The sequence below is a fragment of the Amphiura filiformis genome, chromosome 7 (genome assembly GCF_039555335.1).
Source record: "Amphiura filiformis chromosome 7, Afil_fr2py, whole genome shotgun sequence".
In the NCBI taxonomy this organism is placed as follows: Eukaryota; Metazoa; Echinodermata; class Ophiuroidea; order Amphilepidida; family Amphiuridae; genus Amphiura; species Amphiura filiformis.
Window position 1 is genome coordinate 64,176,799 of NC_092634.1, and position 19,539 is coordinate 64,196,337.

The 19,539-nt window shown below is 38.3% G+C and overlaps 1 protein-coding gene across 1 annotated transcript; it reads left to right on the plus strand.

Moving 5' to 3' along the window:
• The first annotated feature begins 2,525 nt into the window (after positions 1 to 2,525).
• LOC140158004 (monocarboxylate transporter 13-like) lies at positions 2,526 to 16,776 on the plus strand. Its single transcript, XM_072181253.1, has 5 exons — positions 2,526 to 2,561; positions 4,002 to 4,188; positions 5,564 to 5,704; positions 15,047 to 15,856; positions 16,606 to 16,776. Exons 1-5 carry the CDS (start codon positions 2,526 to 2,528, stop codon positions 16,716 to 16,718), a joined length of 1,287 nt encoding a protein of 428 aa, XP_072037354.1. The 3' UTR covers positions 16,719 to 16,776.
• Positions 16,777 to 19,539: the final 2,763 nt, after the last annotated feature.

Here is a 19,539-nt window from a genome sequence, read left to right on the forward strand (position 1 = left end):
ACCGTGTGAACACGACTTCAGTTTGTTTGTCCTCCAGAACGCAGCGAGTACAATACATGTATCCTACAGGTGATTATATCAATTGTTATTCCTTTGAACAAAGAAACTTCAGTTGACCTGCTAACCACTAGTGACCACTCGTGAAATCTCGCTACAGCAAATGATGTCGCCATAGTACCATCGGAGTAAATCACCGAGTCATGTTTCAGGTATTGTACAAACGTTTCATATAAAATTAACAAACAATCTATAGACGAATCCAAGTAGCCAAGTCATGGTCAGGATTTGGTCGGACATCTTTGGGTAGCCGCTAGCACCAACCTGGTGTTTTGAGCGTCCAATTGTGCAAATAAAAGCCGCCTAACACCTAGAGAAGATGCAAGGACGAGGAGGGTTAATAGAAGCATAGCTAATAATATATACAATGGAGATAATCCCGTCGCATCTATTCATATACATATAGTCCTTTTGTTCGCAAGTACATCAATGCATAGATACCGCGTATAGTTAATCCGATTATTATGTCACTTCAACATTCAACAACGAATAGACCATGCTGTGTGTTTTGTCGAAGGGAACTGTATTGTGTTATTCTTTTGTCTACCTGTGTTTCGCGGAAGGTGTAAAACGGGTGATGGAATGCAGTTTAAAATTTCCGCCAAGGCCGAATCATTTCACATTTTGAGTGCATTGTAGCCAACGGCTACCCAACTAAAGGCTGCTAATCAGGTGTAGGAATGCGTGTATTTGGATTCGTCTATAATCTATCATGTCTATTATCCTTTTGACACATTGAAGCATTCGCGAAGCTGAGCATCGCCATTTTAATTGTGCTTTTAATGCCATACTTCAAATTGAACTCAACACGCTGAGTTCTGGTATATAATGCAACGAGAATTATTGGTGACAAAAACAATGATCAAGCACGAATCAAGTGGTTTTATTAAACAAACGCATATTGACCATAAAAACTAATAAAAACAGCCGGCTCTCAACACGCGATATTCAAAATGGCGAAATTGCCTGTTGCGTCATGGTTATATGTGCTCAATTGTCGTCAGCTTTCATTGTATGTTACTGGGACGTCATTGCCATAAGCAATTTATGTGCCCGGGAAATTTGAATATCGCGTGGTGATAGAATGCTGGTTTTGTAGTCAATACGAGTTTGTTTCAAATAAAACCACGTGATTCGTGTTTGATAATTGTTTTTCTAACATATAAGGCATAATGTTGTAATTGTCGGAGTGTTCTTTTAAGGGCTGGCGGTATGGACATGGAGTCAAATTTTTTTTCGACTAATTTTTTCTAACTAGTAACTACTACAACATTAACAATAGGTTTATTACGTAACAATTGCACAATTTCGTAGCACGTTAACCTTTAATGTGACTCTTTCAATTTGCCGACAATCACATATATACATTTGACTACATTTGCCGACAGTCAATGTTTGCCGAAAAATTGTGTATTGGGGGGTGTCACACCCCCATACCCCCCTCTAGCGATGATATAAACTTAAGTGTAAGTAGCTGGGATGAAAAGCCGACGATCAATTGAAAATTCCGACCATTCGAAAATATGGATTTTGTTTTCTCAAAAAGACCTTGTTTTTGTGAAAAAATCCATATCTTCAATACGAAAGGTCAAAATTTTCAATTAATCATTGGTTTTTCATCCCAGCTACATACACTTTAAGTACATATCAATAGATTTAGAAAGTTTACTTCGAAGACTGTTAAATATCAAAAATTTAAAAGATGTCAAATTCTAATAGTTTGTCATAAAATTTTTATTATATCGCAAAACTCAAAATTATTTGATATCAGACGGACATTCCTTGTATTCAGAATTCAATTCGATACGTCTGATGTGCTCTTATATCCACAAATACTGTCGAAACGTTCATATCAGAGCCCTTAAAAGATCCTATAATAACATGGGGTTGTTTAATAGCTTACCACCATTTGGACCAGAGACAGATCCTGTTTTTGAAGGCGGTGCCGGATAGGTCCGCAGACTGAACATGATTTTTTGATCATACTACAAGCTAATTTTGGTATTTTGTGAAAGTATGGGTCTTGACTATTTCAGATGTAAAAATTACCTAGAATTTCTGCGGAGTAACATGTTCAAAACAGGCAACAGATCTTTATACTAATTTCAAACTTGCTCAAATCAGGTTTAAAATCACACCAATATATCCCTCTAGCCTTAAGGATTCAGACAAAATATAGTTTGACCTATCTGTGCAGTTGCCACTTCCGCCGTTTTTTAGCCATCACCTCCTTACATGAAGAGGAGGGGGGGGGATTTGCACGAAACTGCATTTGAACTTAAATTTATTCCATTCATTTTGTGCATGAATAGGAAACTTTAGACTTTTCAATCCGGGCTTTTCACTCTTATCGTATATGGAAATAGTACGGGGTCAAGGTACACAAGTTTAGTACGATTTACCCAATTTATTGTAACATAATGCTGTCATAGTCTTCTTGATATGAATATTGGTGCCATGTCTGCATTATGGCTACAGACACTCAAGAAAATGACGACTTGAAGGTATTGTTATTTGCCAATGTGCAGCAACATTATATATGTCGCAATTCAAATGTTTGACATTAAGAAACAATATTATGTTCGATGCTAACGTCTGTATATTATGTTGATGCTAACGCGCGCGTTTGCCAGTATTTATGTATGAAGTGGGTCCTACCTTAGAGTATGGGAACCCCATAGGTAACGTATGTGACCGTCCACCACAAACCTGCCGTAAAGTTGGCCCGGTCAATTTGTTTTATTTCGTGTTTAGAAAACATATATCATTAAGCTTTAAAATGGTATATCAAACGATATCCAGAAGCGGGATTATGGATTGTTGAACTTTGCACCTTCAAAAAAATGGTACTTTATTTCGGTTCTACATGTGTCTCTTTTTCCACATTGCTGGTAATAAATATCAAACAGTCATAATTGGCGATCATTTCAAATCACCCCAAGTCAACGAGTTTCAGGAATATCCTCGCATTGTTAATTGTTGGTTATACATACCTAGACAAAATACAATGCTTTGTAACCCACCACTTCAACAGGATTTAGCCAAAGCAAACAAAGACTAGAGCTAGACATAGATAGAAGCTTATTATCCTCTTCATCAATAGGATTATTGATTGGTTTAAAAGGTGTTTGACTGGCACTACCAAAATGAGATACGCGTAGCACCAACTTGAGGTACCTATGAATACGACCTTCATGCACATTTTACACTGTAACTCAGAATACAATTTGCCGACTTTACGGCTCATTCGTGGTGTACGGTCACATATTAGGAACCATACACAAGATAATTTGTACTAAAAGATCTGAGAGGTGGTTTAGCTCAATTTGAGGGTGCTGCGTTCAAATCCTCTGCTTGTAAACGAGGTCAAATTCTCATTTTAAAGGGACACTACCCGATACATGCAGGAGTAAAATTGCTCGTATCTTGTTGAAAAAATCTATTGTATGCCATTGGGCATATGAATTCAGAATAAGTATAGTTTGACCTATCTGTGACACGTCATTCTCAATTTTTAGCGAAAAGGTCAAATGTAATTTTTGGTCTCTACAGTGATCAACATCGTAAAATTGTTCGTCAGTTTCCCCCTTTGACCTCTATTGACTATAATATGGCCAATTTGGCGATGTGACCTATAATAACATCCAAGATCCAAAATTCTTTATTTGAATTGTCCTTTGAAGCGAAACAAGTTGAAATTTTTGGGCGAGAAGCGTACGCGCTTTCGCCCCTGTTTTAATTTCACTTTCGACATTTTCATGACCTCTTGTTTCACTTCGGTGCTCAAAAGTTGACCATTAATATGTTTGCTAAATGGGTGTGGAGTTGAGAGACAAACTTGTCTGGAATCTTCTACCATATAGTTTTGGTCCCACGAATCGGTCCCACATCGCCTGTGGCTTAATAATAATATTTATTTTATCATTATGCTTATTATCTCGCAGACAAATTCACCCAACAGATATTGGCGATGGATGGTCGTCTTCGCCGTCTTCATCGTGGTTATGTTTCAGATGGGCACATTCAAAGCGTTAGGTGTTTACGTACCACACTTCCAGGAAGAGTTTCAAATTAGCGTGGCAACTGTTGGACTTATGTGTAGCTTAGGCGGTGGTTTGAAATTCCTGTTCGGTATGTAGGGATGAATTTATACTCCATCGCTGAGCGACGAGCGATTGGTATTTGACCAATGAGGCAGCACGTTCTTTCCCATTTCATCACCAACATTTTGACTGAAAAAGGCGGTAATAACGCATTCGCCCATACTATGACAAAAATGTGTTTACAGCATGACACTTGTTACCAACTGTCAACATTTGACAACCAATTGCTTCAGACGCAGGTTACTGTCTGGAAAGCTGGATTGGTCAAGGTCGCCTGATGTAACTGGGTCCTATATTGCCCAGGCTGTATGACAAAAATGATTGATATTATAGAACGGGGGACATTTCTTAAATATAAGTTGTTGAAAATAATACTGAAAATTTAATGGGGACCTGCAGTCTAATGGAGCTCTACTTTATATTCCTTAAAAATACAGCCTTAATTTGTTTTAAACAAATATGATCATGTTTGCCAAATGAAACACAGCTAAATCTCAATCTTTTAGTGTATTCTAAACTGGCAAAGAAAGTCAAATAATAATATTTGTTCTATTTTTGGAAATAAGGGCCCAAAACATGCGTTTTTAGAGCGTTTTACGTATGCTGTGACAATCAAGCCCAAAGACTCGTACAAAGACTAATTTCAAACCATGCGTTCTAATAACACGTTTTCTAACCTTTTTCACAACCAATTATCAAAAAAACTTTAATTATTAAAAGTATGAGCAAACTCTCAGCCTATACTCAAGATTTTGAATGGTTAGACTTATGCCAAGCAAAAATGAAAATTGCATGTTTTTGGCCCATTTTCCGTCAAATTACAAAAATGTTTGACTTTTATTACCAGTGAGAACTAACCAAACGATTAGAATTTCTTTGTGTTTCAATTGGTAAAACGAGATAATATTTTTTTGATTCCAAAAAATGAGTGCTATATTTTTCTGGAATAATTACCGGCAGTGGTCGAGATTCAAATACCCACTAAGCTTCCAATTAACTCGGGGATCGTTTTGAAAATAGCTTAAAAGGGCATTTTGTGATCCACAGCCTCATCCCCCCCCACTTTTTTTCAAAAAAAGTTGAGATTTTTATACCACTTGTTTTATGTACTAAAATTTTCTTGCAGATAAATTCGTTTAGCCAAAATATCGTCAAATTTGAATTTCATTCTGGTATACCAGAACGAAATTACAACACTGGCCTATGGAGGAGTCTAATGCACATAATCATGCATACCTCGCAAACGCAAAATCGGAATCAAGTGAAATTTTGGGAATAAGCTTTTTCGTGGACATCTACTGAAAAATATCATAAAAAGAGGATGCTAGGATCACGCAATCCTCCTTTTAATAACAACAATCATATCAACTCAAAGTGATATACATCTTTCTTATATTTTACAGGGCCACTGTGGGGAGCAATCACTCAGATTAGTGGTTATCGACTGATTACTATAGTTGGAGGTATATTCGCAGGACTGTCTCTGATATGCGTTCATCTATCAACTTTGACCTCCCACTTAGCTTTGAGTATGGCGTTGCTTAGTAAGTTTGTTTACGGATATTTTTTTCAGCTCATACAGTCCCCCCAACATTGGTTGAGGGAGGATAAGGGAGGGAAGGGGAAAGGGGAAGGTTTGTACTTCTCATCAAACATTTCAATTTCACTGAACTCTCAAAGCAGCAATGAAGAGTTCCAACATATTGTCAAAGTGTGCCAACTAAATATTTCTTTGATTGTAGGTATTATGAGCTACGAGGGCCGGTCAAAAAGTTCGTAGAACTCGGTATGTTACTTTGTCGCACGGTATTGAATTTGGTCTCATTTGAAAGCTTGTTCCTTCAAAACATTACTGCAAAGATTTTATATTTTTGCATCACTGTATATGGGCAGGACACTCTTCAGAGGAAGCGTACCTCCATGAGTTCGCAGGTACTACCAGAAGTGAATACATGGTCATCATGGAAATTACTCCCGACGGTGGTGAAAACTCAAATAAACTTTAACAATGTAGAGTTGTTGTAAATGGTAATGAAGTCCTTGGTATTCAACAGCAACGAAATGGTTCTTAGAGTTCAAGAATGGAATGAGCGTCCTTGAAGATCATCCAAGGTCCAACAGACTTGTTGACGTCACCACTAATGATATACGCGCTGGTACAGTGGCATTGATAATGAATAAAGAGCCAAATAAGAAAGATGAGGTAGCCACAAAATATGACAACTCTGATGAATGTGTTTTCAATATTAATCCATTAACATTTGGGTATTCCAGGGTGTCTTCTAGATGGGGTCCCGGAATCTTCATGCACAAAATTGATACCAGTTGACATATTCAGGTCCACACCTTCTATATACTTAGAATGAGGACCAAGGCAGGTTTAATCTATATGTGGCTAAAGGTGATAAGACATACATTAATCACTGGAATTATGAGTGAATGTAGTGGAAGCACCTGGATCTCACACCCCTGAGAAGATCATCACTCGGTCACCGTAGTGCAAGGTCTTCATCGCTGTTTCTGAGATCCAGGGATAGTCTTGATGACAGATCATTTGCTAAATGAAAGTACAATCATAGGCATATATCATACAATTTTGATAGCAAAATTGAGGCAAACCATCATGTGAAGAAAGTTGATGGTAGGAATGTGGCTATTCTCGGATTGTGTCCTGTACGCTATTCTTAGTTTGTCAAGCTGCCATTCACGACAGAGGGGTCAGTTAATTAAAGTAACCATATTGTGGTTCAGGCATGACCTCCAGTTAGTGAAACCTATTCATAATATCAGGTTTGCTGGTGATCAATGCTGGTGAGCCTTCACCGAAGAGTGGCTCAAGGAGCTTTCGGAAGACTTCCATTTTGTTGTCATAGAAGGTTTCAAGAAAATTTGCGACGGGTGCATTAAGGTTTGTAATGACCATGCTAAAGAGAGAGATAGAAAGAATTTGGCTAGTACTCTTTCAAGTACCTTGTTCTACGAACTTATTGACCGCCCCTCGTATGTCACGATTTAGGCAAGGTTGGCAAGGTTGAAAAAGTGAGAAATTGATCATCACGAAAAAACATATTTCTACACAAATTAATGAGGCATTAATAAATAAAAAAATTTATTAAAGGAAGGTGACCTGATATATTTGGAAAATCAAATTCTTTAAAACTTACATATAACATAAAATGTCATCCATTTCAAGCACTCGTGCAAAAAGAACATGTAAATGTTTTGTGTAAATGTGACTAATTCCTAATGGAATTACCGACATTTATATAGCGTGATATTGGAAGTCTACAGTGTTTTTATTAATGATAATAATCATATCTGGCATCCAGGGAGATGGTTTGTGTCAAGAGGAGGCTAGTACTGTAAGAACTCAGGAATGGCCCTCTACTGTTGGTACGGAAGGACCTGGCCACCCACCGTACTATTTGGCCTTGAATGTAAGCATGAGAGTACAAAGTCAAAAGAAAACGATGGTATCGGAAGGTGCGACCCGCAGGCCGGAAGATACGTCAATGGCTACTGGGGAGAGAGATGCTGCTCAGAGTACACCTGTTGGTGATGACAGATCAGGATTAAAGCCTGCTACAGGAAGTCCTGTTCTTGACGGTCCCAGGAAGGAAAGGAACAGCACCCCTTTAAGGAAGCCAATAAATATTGCTACATGGAATGTACGCAGTATGTCAGGAGGAAAGATTGAAGTTGTGGAGAAGGAGATGGTTGCAAACAATATTAAGATCCTAGGAGTAACAGAGTTGTGGTGGCTTGGTCAAGGGCGGTTCACTACAGATGATGGAAGTATGTTCATCTATTCTGGAAAAGATACTGGAAGGAAACGAGGAGGTGTGGGTTTCATAATAGAAAGAACCACAGCCAAGTGTGTTTTGGGATATAATCCAATAAATGAAAGAGTGATGACTGTAAGACTGCAAGGACATCCTTTAAATGTATCTATCATACAAGTGTATGCACCAACATCAGATGCATCAGAGAGCGAGATGAGATGGTACAAGGAGTTATGGATAGTATACCTAGAAGAGACTTACTCATCGTACTGGGGGATTGGAATGCTAAGATTGGCAAAATGAAGGAGAAAACTGGGTGTATAGGCCAATATGGACTTGGGATCAGAAATGAACGTGGAGACAGACTGGAGGAATTTTGTGAAGCTAATAACCTAGTCATTGGGAACACGTTATTTCAGCATCATCCACGGAGACTGTGGACTTGGATGAGCCCAGGAGATAGAACAAGAAACCAGATCGATTACATCATGGTCAGGAAGAGGTGGAGAACATCACTCCAAAATGTCAGGACACGACCAGGCGCTGACTGTGGTAGTGACCATCAGCTACTTGTAGCCAAAGTAAAACTAAAACTAAAACTGAGAGCTAAGAGAGGCAATGCACCACCTACCAGGTATGATGTTGACAACATTCCCACTCAATATTCAGTAGATGTGAAGAACAGGTTTGACGAGTTACTGAAAGTTAATGAAGAGGAGCAGACCCCAAATGAATTGTGGGAAGACATGAAAGAAGCAGTCCAGAGCACAGCAAAGAAGTACATCCCTAGAAAGATGAAACGGAAACAGCCGTGGATCTCTCAGCAGACCTTAAACCTAGCTGATGACAGGAAGAGAGAAAGGCAGATGGAGGAAAGGTAGAATGGGCACGCTTAAACAAAGAGGTCTCCAAAAGTGTTAAGGAGGACAAAAGAAACTACATCGAAAGGAAATGTGTGGAAATGGAAAGATGTAAGGGTGACTCAAAAATAGCTTTTGGTATTGCCAAAGAACTTACCAAGAAGTGGACCCCAGGATGGATGTTATAAATGATGAGAGAGGTAACACTCTTACCGAAAGTGTAGACATCAAAAGGCGATGGGTTCAGTATAGTTCCCAGCTGTTTGAGGCACAAGATGACAAGGCGTATGTACAGTGTGAAACGAGTGAGGAAGAACCTCCACCATTGAGATCTGAAGTTGAGCTTGCCATGGAACAAATGAAAATGCTAAGTCACCTGGCATTGATAATGTAGCTTCTGAGTTGTGGAAGGCAACTGGGAAAGAAGGATAGACCTAATGTGGCGTCTATGTGGTATCATCTGGAAAAAGAAGAAATGGCCGAGAGACTGGTGCAGGGCAGTATTTATTCCACTGCCAAAGAAGGGAAATTTGAAAGAGTGTGCCAATCACCGGACCATCAGCCTGATTTGTCATGCAAGTAAAGTGCTTCTGAAGATCATCATCAAGAGAATGAAGTACAAAATGGAGCAAGAAATAGCTGATGAGCAGGCAGGATTTCGTGAAGGAAGGGGTACTAGGGACCAAATTGTCAATATCAGGAATGTGATTGAGAAATGCAGAGAGCATAGACTTCCTCTTTACATGTGCTTCATAGATTACAGTAAAGCTTTTGACTATGTTAGCCACCCTCAGATGTGGGAAACTATGAAAAAGATGGGTTTCCCAAGTCATCTTGTGGATCTGATCAGCTGCTTATATGAAGACCAAGAATCGGCAGTCAGAACAAGTAGTGGAGACACAGATTGGTTCAAGATTGGAAGAGGCTTACGACAGGGCTGTGTGCTATCACCAAACCTATTTAACATCTACTCTGAAGACATAATGAGAACAGCTTTGGAGGGGTTTGAAGGTGGAGTGAAGTTTGGCGGTACAAGAATTACTAACCTGAGGTACGCCGATGATACCACTCTTATTTGTAGCAGCAGAGTAGAGCTGATTGATCTTTTGAAGCGCATCAAAGAGGCCAGCGAAGAAAAACACCTTCTCCTGAACACAAAGAAGACAAAAATAATGGTTGTAGACAGAGAGCGGAAAAGTGATGAGTTTGTGATAGATGGACAGCAGATTGAGGAGGTGAAGCAATTTGAATATCTGGGTTCAATGATTAACAACAGTGGTGACAGCACAACTGAAATTAAGAGAAGACTGGCTATTGCAAGGACAACTGTGCAGGGCATGTCAAGCATATGGAAAAGCAGAGGCCTATCCATTGACCTCAAGGTACGCCTACTTCGTGCAACTGTGTTTTCCATTGCCACTTATGGATGCGAGTCTTGGGCTATGACCAAGAATGATAGGAAAAGAGTAGATGCTTTTGAGATGTGGTGTTACAGGAGGCTTCTACGAGTGACATGGAAAGACAGGAGAACAAATTCCTGGATCCTCGACAAGATTGGTACTAGTCTAACCATCAGAAGCGGCATAATGGAGAGAAAGCTGAAGTACTTTGGCCATATTGTCAGGAAACATGGAGGTGTAGAAAAACAGATTTTGCAAGGGGCTATGGAAGGCAAACGAGGAAGAGGACGTCCACCAACATCTTGGACTAATGACGTGAAGCTGGTTTCTAACCAGGGAATGCAAGGTGCAACGCACTCGGCATCAGATCGAGTGAGATGGCGTACTCTTGTGAAGACCACAGCAGCGCTACACAGCGCCACCTGACACAGAGAGAGAATAATTATGATCATGTAATACATTGATTTCAAGTGAAAGGCCTTACTTTTCTCATAAACATATTGAAATTAGAAGTTCCAACTCAGTGTATTTCCGAAGATATCATAAAAAAAACTGCTTAATTAGTCTCGAATGTGGTATACCATATTTGAGACTAATTCGTCAGTTTTTTGATGATTTCTTCGGAAATATACCGATTTGGAACGCCAAATATCAATATGCTTATGAGAAAAATATCATTTTGATGAGGTAAAGTGGGGGATGAGATTGTCAATCAGGTTACCCACCTTTAAAACTAACGATTATAATAATGTATTTTCAATTTCACATGAAAGGATCATTTGAAAAACATTCGCATTCCATAACCATGATAATAGTAATCAATGTTGCGATGCAAAGTTAATGGGGCTTACAACAGGAAAGTTCATCAACATGGAAAATTAAATTAAAAGTATAAAAATTATGATCACATATATTTTCAATTTAACATTAAAAATACATTTGACAAATTATAACGATCAGCACCTGGTATGTTGCGACACATAGTTAATTGGGCTTACAAAAAGAAAGATCATAAAATTTGCGATAGTTTTTATTGTGCCGTTATGGGGGAAATTCCCGATTTCTTCGTGTTACAAACTGAATTGTTTTACCATTGGGCATTGGGCCCGGTAAATGTTATTTATATTTGGGCTATATCCTGTGAATATGATCTACATTTGAGCCTTATAAGCCAATAGGGCCAAAATTAACACGTAATTTACTTGTTGATTCCCGATTAAAGCGTACCTGTGTACCTGCATACAACTAAAGCATTTGTTTAAATAGCAAAACAATGTTAATAATGTCTTGTTTCTTTCATTTTGTGGTTGGGGCTTCAAACGCCAATATTGCAAGGGGGGCCCTGTCAGCAACTGCCAGGGGCCATTTTAGTGGGGAAAAGTCACTGCATGCCGGCAAATGGTGAGTTTCCGGACTTTGTAAACGCTGTCGTTAGCAAAGCGTTAAGATGATATGGAGGTTGGAGGGGAGTCGGGGAGGCGACTACATAACTATCACCAAATGTGTAAATATGACCACGAATCGGTCGCATGGCATCGTGCTTGCTCCACAGAAGGTGGTATCTGAGTTTTTTTAGAGGGTCCAATTAAAGCTATTTGGGTGCACCATTGTTTTACACTATTATAGCTTAAAAAAGTGTACGGGTGTGGCAATCAGACACCAAAACAGCAACTTTGTTATATTGTTATATTCGTGTATATACTCGTGCAAAAAGAACATGTAAATGATTTATGTAAATGTGACTAATTCCTAATGGAATTACCGACATTTATACAGCGTGATATTGGTAGTCTACAGTGTTTTTATTAATGATAATCATTATGATCATGTAATACATTGATTTCAAGTGAAAGGCCTTACTTTTCTCATAAACATATTGAAATTAGAAGTTCCAACTCAGTGTATTTCCGAAGATATCATCAAAAAAACTGCCTAATTAGTCTCAAATGTGGTATACCATATTTGAGACTAATTCGTCAGTTTTTTGATGATTTCTTCGGAAATATACCGATTTGGAACGCCAAATTTCAATATGCTTATGAGAAAAATATCATTTTGATGAGGTAAAGTGGGGGATGAGATTGTCAATCAGGTTACCCACCTTTAAAACTAACGATTATAATAATGTATTTTCAATTTCACATGAAACGATCATTTGAAAAACAGTCGCATTCCATAACCATGATAATAATAATCAATGTTGCGATGCAAAGTTAATGGGGCTTACAACAGGAAAGTTCATCAACATGGAAAATTAAATTAAAAGTATAAAAATTATGATCACATATATTTTCAATTTAACATTAAAAACACATTTGACAAATTATAACGATCAGCACCTGGTATGTTGCGACACATAGTTAATTGGGCTTACAAAAAGAAAGACCATAAAAGTTGCGATAGTTTTTATTGTGCCGTTATGGGGGAAATTCCCGATTTCTTCGTGTTACAAGCTGAATTGTTTTACCATTGGGCATTGGGCCCGGTAAATGTTATTTATATTTGGGCTATACCCTGTGAATATGATCTACATTTGAGCCTTATAAGCCAATAGGGCCAAAATTAACACGTAATTTACTTGTTGATTCCCGATTAAAGCGTACCTGTGTACCTGCATACAGCTAAAGCATTTTTTAAATAGCAAAACAATGTTAATAATGTCTTGTTTCTTTCATTTTGTGGTTGGGGCTTCAAAGGCCAAGATTACAAGGGGGGCCCTGTCAGCAACTGACAGGGGCCATTTTAGTGGGGAAAAGTCACTGCATGCCGGCAAATGGTGAGTTTCCGGACTTTGTAAACGCTGTCGTTAGCAAAGCGTTAAGATGATATGGAGGTTGGAGGGGAGTCGGGGAGGCGACTACATAACCATCACCAAATGTGTAAATATGACCGCGAATCGGTCGCATGGCATCGTGCTTGCTCCACAGAAGGTGGTATCTGAGGGTTTTTTTTTAGAGGGTCCAATTAAAGCCATTTGGGTGCACCATTGTTTTACACTATTATAGCTTAAAAAAGTGTACGGGTGTGGCAACCAGACACCAAAACAGCAACTTTGTTATATTGTTATACAACACAAAAAAACCCAATGTAACCGACTTTGACCTAAAACAATAGACCTGTACGATCAACTCGCCTTTGAGGCTTTTTTGTAGGCAAGGGAGGGTCTAGGAGAGCTTGGGACCTCTAAAAAAGTTAGAGAAGCTTTGGGCGATTTTGACAAAATGTGTGCAAAATGTCTGCTCGCTGATTTTCCATGATCGGGCTCTCGGCCCTTTCCCTTTCAAAACCTTGTACCTTGTCTAGTTTATGGAAAGCGAAGAAGAGGCGTGTAAAAGGGAGTCAAGAGAAGATTAAAAAGGAGGAAAAGGAAATAAAAGATGAAGAAACGGAGACAAAAAAGAATAAAGGGGGAAGACTTGAAGCGGAGGAGGAGAGGAAATTTACATAAATTAGCCCACACCAGGAGCTACGTCCCTGTTTGTACAGCGATTATATGTATGCAGCATTTTTAAATGCTTTGTACTTGTATACAAAGTGCAATGCACAAATCTTTCATGCGTGAAGACATTTTATGGTTACAATCTAGTACCTGTACAGTATAACAGATGAATCGTGAACATATCATGAAATAATGTATTGGTGTGATATATTAAAATAACAACATTCATATTGAGTTTTGGCTCTCATGTTTTACATAATACGTAAATTTTTATGTACATAAATTTTGATCAAGGTTCTTAATTTTAAGCCTTATAATAATGTTTTGATAACATGTAAAGAACGTTTTACTGACGTTTGGAGAACGTTGGATTGGATACGAAGGTCAAGTTAAGCTTTCAGGACGTTGTTACAACGTTTAAAGAACGTTATATCTAACGTTCTAGCGACGTCAAAAAGTGTCTACACTTTTGGTTGACCAAAACAGATGACCAAAGCCAAATCTTGTCACGACGTTCGCAACATTCTCACAACGTTATATTGTTACCTGGGCAGGCATTTCAAGAGCACCCTTATTTGGTGGGAAAAGGTCGCTGAACTTTTACACAGAGGTCAAGCTCAAAATTGCTCGGACTTGGTTAAAAACACAGGCAATGTGTTTCTCTAATCACAAGGATTCATAAAAAGTATATTTTGACCTATCTACGATGTACGGTTATGGAGTTATAAGCAAAAAGGTAACATTGTGACGTCATAGGTCTAATTTTGGCACCACAGGGAGCAAAATTGAAAAATGCTCCGATTTTGTTGAAAATGATTGGTCTTTCCATGATAAATATTAGTTTGCGCTATGTAGGATCTTTCGTTACCTCAATAACACATCAAAACCGACAATACCCATTGAGTTCTATTAAATCAATTTGACCTTGTTACCAGGATGGTTAGAACTATTCGTTGTTTTATTTCTTGCAACAAGACAAATAATTTGAGACCATTTTCATCAAAATCAGGGCAAGTTTCATTTTCGACCCCAGCGGGGCAAACGTCACACTGTTACTCCTTTGCCCATATTTTTTTCTGAATCCTCATAAACAGAAGATCACGACGGTGTGAGTTTTGAACATGTTTGAGTAATTTTGTACCCTCTTTTGTAACTTGACCCTTTTAGAATTATTCGGCCCTATAAGTACTATTCATCTGCCAAATATGACAACTTCAACATGATTTACAAGATTATAGTGCTTGTAAACTGAAATCAATTGCACTAGAAGGAACGAATAGAAAATAATTGATTGCGGAATAAACACAACAACAAATAATGGAAGAACGAAGGACGGGCTGAATATTATAGATACCTAAACATTGTGCTTGTTTCGCTTGTTCTTCTTTGTTTTGTGTTTCTTTAGGTATAGGCATGGGTTTACCGTCCGTAGCAGAAGTAATGGCATTAAACGATTACTTTCCTGATGATCTGAGCGTCGCAAATGGACTAGCATTTACAGGAGGTGCAGTGGGAATGATAATCTTTCCACCATTTGCCGAATATCTGAACATCCTTTTCGGCTGGCGACCCGCCATGCTGCTTTTAGGCGCTGCTTGTTTTAATATATGCATCGCTGGAGTCATCATGAGGCCGCCAAAGAAATCAATTTACAGAACTGTTTCTCAAGAAAGTTTACAAACATATGATGCGGATGAAGATGATAAGTTGGCGAAATTTAGAAAAACGTGTTCGTCGTTTTTCGGTTTTTCTGTTCTAGCGAAAGAACCGATATTAGTAACATACCTAGCCGCGTTTTGTCTATGGTCAATTGCATCTGCTGGTTGGGTGATTTTTCTTGTTCCATATACCATAACTTTAGGCTATTCCGCCCAAACTGCATCATTTTTATCCTCCATTGGTGGAGTTGGGACGCTAATTGGGCGTCTTCTTACAGGACCACTTACCCAACGTGGACTTGTCACTGGTCGTGTGCTATTTATATTTTTGTCTTTCGGAAGCGCAGGAACTTTAATACTTTACCCATTTGTGCAATCCTATTGGGTGCTTGTAGTAATTTCATTCTTGGTTGGATTATGTATTGGAACCCCTACCCCTGTAGTTATTGTGATGTTAAAGGAACTCTTACCATCGGATAAAGACGCATTTACAGGAGCTATTGGTTTACATTATTTCGCTCTAGGAATGGGATTATTATCAGGTGGTCCTTTAACTGGTAAGTAAATGTTGGACATGTATAAAAGCTGTCACCAGGATTAGCTCTATATTTCTTCAGGACAAGAGTATTAAAATTGTTATAATGTAGGCTGTCTCATGTATACAGAGTATCATAATTGACTGCAGGGGTGTACAGAGATTCTGGGGTGGGCAAATGGACAAATTGTTCTCCTGATCCGAAATATTGTTTGCCGAATACAATTGTCCAATCGTTGACCCATTTTTTTTCGCCAGGGCGCTCGATAATATAAAGAGTTGCGTCGGGGAAGGGAGTGGTGGTAGGGACAAAAACAAGTTATCTCATATTGATAATTGCAGTTTTAATGCTAAAATTGGCAAAATAGAAGAACAATTGTTGCCACTACAGTTTTGCCCGGTATAACTTTTCCCGGGACGGTACTAGAGGCCTTTTTGTCCCGGTATTTTGTGCCAGGGAGCAACTTCCCCCTGCCCTCAGGTTGGTACGCCTCTGAAATTCTCACAGTTGTCCAATGATACACAATTACTCCTATCCTATTTAAGGTTCGCTTGTCGAAGATCCAACATAAATCCTATTTTTTGAAAACTGCGCACTTGTGGCGTAAAGCTTCCTTCGCACTGCAGTTGAATTGAAGTAATTTCACTAGCATGAGCTACCATCACTACGCTAATATGAAATATCCATAGAGTTTCAATCACTCTTTCACAGTGTACTCATCGCGCAATACAGGCTTATGCTATTTTATTTGTTTGTTATTTTCCTTGCAGGGATCGTATTTGACGCCACGGGTAGTTACAGCGCTGCATTTATAGCTATGGCAGGTATTGAACTTCTTGCTGGACTGCTAGCCTTGGTCAACACACCCCAAATAATATCATAGCATGACATCGATCATATTACAGCTGGTCACCTCACCCCAAATCCCATGTGTGTATGTAATATTAGGGGGGAGGTGTCTCAATGATGTTCAAGGAGCACGTACCTGGAAGTAACGCCTACCGGGACTAGTTTTAAGCAAAAACATACCATGAGAAATCCGCTCTTAACTAAATTGACATTAAGGGCGTTGGCTCCTACTAACGTTGTTCCTTGTTATGCAAATGAGCAGTTTACGCTTCAGTAGCTTCTACACAGAGATTTCGGAGCTATATTGTGTTATTTCCTTATAGAGGTTGTGCATAGTGACGTATCATACCGTAAATATGGCGGCATGATTGCAATCTACCACGACAGTTCGTCGTACACACATAACAAATGCACTACGATCAAATAGGTTGATATCAACATTTGATTGAATGGACTGCACTGCGCCATGATTACAGTGAAGGACTCCGGTTCAAATCCTTTGGAGCCAATGAATAATTTTACGCACAGACTCTATTCCACGTGCATCAAGGCCGTTTCTATACCATAATAAAACATATTATGAGACTAGATATAACAAAGGTTTATTACCATTATTATTTCATCTTACTTAACAAGGCCGTTTCTATACCATAATAAAACATTATGAGACTAGATATAACACAGGTTTATTACCATTATTATTTCATCTTACTTAACAAGGCCGTTTCTATACCATAATAAAACATTATGAGACTAGATATAACACAGGTTTATTACCATTATTATTTCATCTTACGTAACAAGGCCGTTTCTATATACCATAATAAACCATGTTATGAGACTAGATATAACACAGGTTTATTATCACTATTATTTCATCTTACTTAAGGGGACTCGATCTTTTGTGCGTAATTATAGAGGGCCAGGGGATTCACTCTATCATTTAAAAAATTATTTGAAGAAGTTAAGAGCCCTAAGAATAAAAAACTGTAGTGTAATTCACGCCAGACACAATTTCTTTATATGACAAAATTAATTTTGTAATCGATCAAAAACAAACGTTTTATATCAATTTTAAATTTAGCCTGAATCGGTAAATATGGTACCTCTGGCCCTTTTTTAGGTCAAGGCTGTTTTTACCATTATGCAGCGAACCATTGTTGAAGCTATTTCACATACATGTACAAAACATTCTAGAGAAAGAATGGGGCCATATACTGTTTAAATATCTTTTGTTGATTTCGAATGATAATGTCATGAAGTCGTAAATTCCTAAAACCAAAACAAAACATTACGACGCAGATATTTCCCGACTTACGCAATTTCATCATCACATCAGTGTCTTTATTATTTGTTTGAGGCCTTTCCCAAACGTTCGTGCTCTTTATGCATAAAACGGCTAATCTATCTTTACAAAACGCGTCTTTTTTAGTAAACAAAAGGCTAAAGATGGCATTATGAGATTTATCATTTATCATTACACTCCTCTACTCAACTGCCACCGTGGAAGAGCGGTAAAGCGCTAGACGCGTAATCAAAGGAAGTTCCGAATCGCTGGTTCGAATCCCAACGAAACCTGTGGAAACTTTTTTTTTTCTTCAAAATTCATGATCGCATTCCGAAATGAGTCACTTGTCGGTAAATCATGTATCGTATCCTTAACAAGGCCGTTTCTATACCATAATAAAACATTATGAGGCTAGATATAACACCGGTTTATTACCATTATTATTTCATCTTACGTAAGAAGGCCGTTTCTATACGATAATAAAACATTATGAGGCTAGATATAACACAGGTTTATTACCATTATTATTTCATCCTACGTAACAAGGCCGTTTCTATACAATAATAAAACATTATGAGGCTAGATATAACACAGGTTTATTACCATCTTACTTAACAAAATAAAAGGAAATTGGTTAGCAGGAATTAACTAGTGTTCGAACCCATAATCTATAGATCCATAGTCCAGAGGATATACCGCCGTGCTATGAGTCGTTTTGTCAGAAAGGCGTTTGTTTATCATACTTATTGTTTACGGAATAAATCGCATATACACGATATACTATGACTAGTACCGTATATTACCAATGAATACGTATATAATATCCGATCAATAATGAACCTTGCCTCGGACTATGCGGGTAGTGGTTTATTGCGGCCCTATAAATGGTTGCAGAAAAAATTAAGCTAGCGGGACCAGATTTCCATGAAAACATATTCCTAACGAGAGTAGTTGTCGCCGCAAATTTCGGTGGAATTCTCCCTATACGACCAAGTACACAAATAATGATATAATTTATTGTACCAGAGCTGAAGTTTGAAAGTCAAAAAGTCACACTTTGTTCTATTTTTATATAAAAAAATACGTGGGCTGGTGGGCAAGGAATCAGAAATTTGATACACCTTTGGAGACCAGAAGATGTGAATTTGAAACCCCTAGTGATGGGATTCTCGAAACCAGCAGTACTACTTTGGTTTTGTTTGATCGAGCATGGGTACCTGGCCAGAATACAAATGCCCTCTTTTTCATTCAAATTAATAACAAGAGGAAGTTCGGCATGTAGACTGCCCCTTGTGTACATAGATATGCTGTCAACCTGGTCGTCACTGTCTCATTTCAAATATATAGTTTTAGTTTTGGTTTTGGTCACGTGGTTTCCTATTGTCCTGCCTAACCACTTGAATCATAAGATATCGAACTCATTGTTTCTACCTTTTGTTTAAAACCGAACATTTGTGTCAGTCAGTTTCGGTTTTGGTTTCAGTTTCTTATAAGTGGTGTGGATCGTAAAATTATTTGATTTGAAGTTACCTACTCTAAGTATACAAAAGAAATGTTTAAATTTTGC

Excerpts from the sequence above, each read along its gene's own strand:
- LOC140158004 (XM_072181253.1), top strand. The coding sequence starts at position 2,526 with ATGGCTACAGACACTCAAGAAAATGACGACTTGAAG. Across the intron at positions 5,705-15,046 it reads TTTGAGTATGGCGTTGCTTA|GTATAGGCATGGGTTTACCG; the intron begins GTAAGTTTGTTT and ends GTGTTTCTTTAG. Across the intron at positions 15,857-16,605 it reads ATCAGGTGGTCCTTTAACTG|GGATCGTATTTGACGCCACG; the intron begins GTAAGTAAATGT and ends TTTTCCTTGCAG.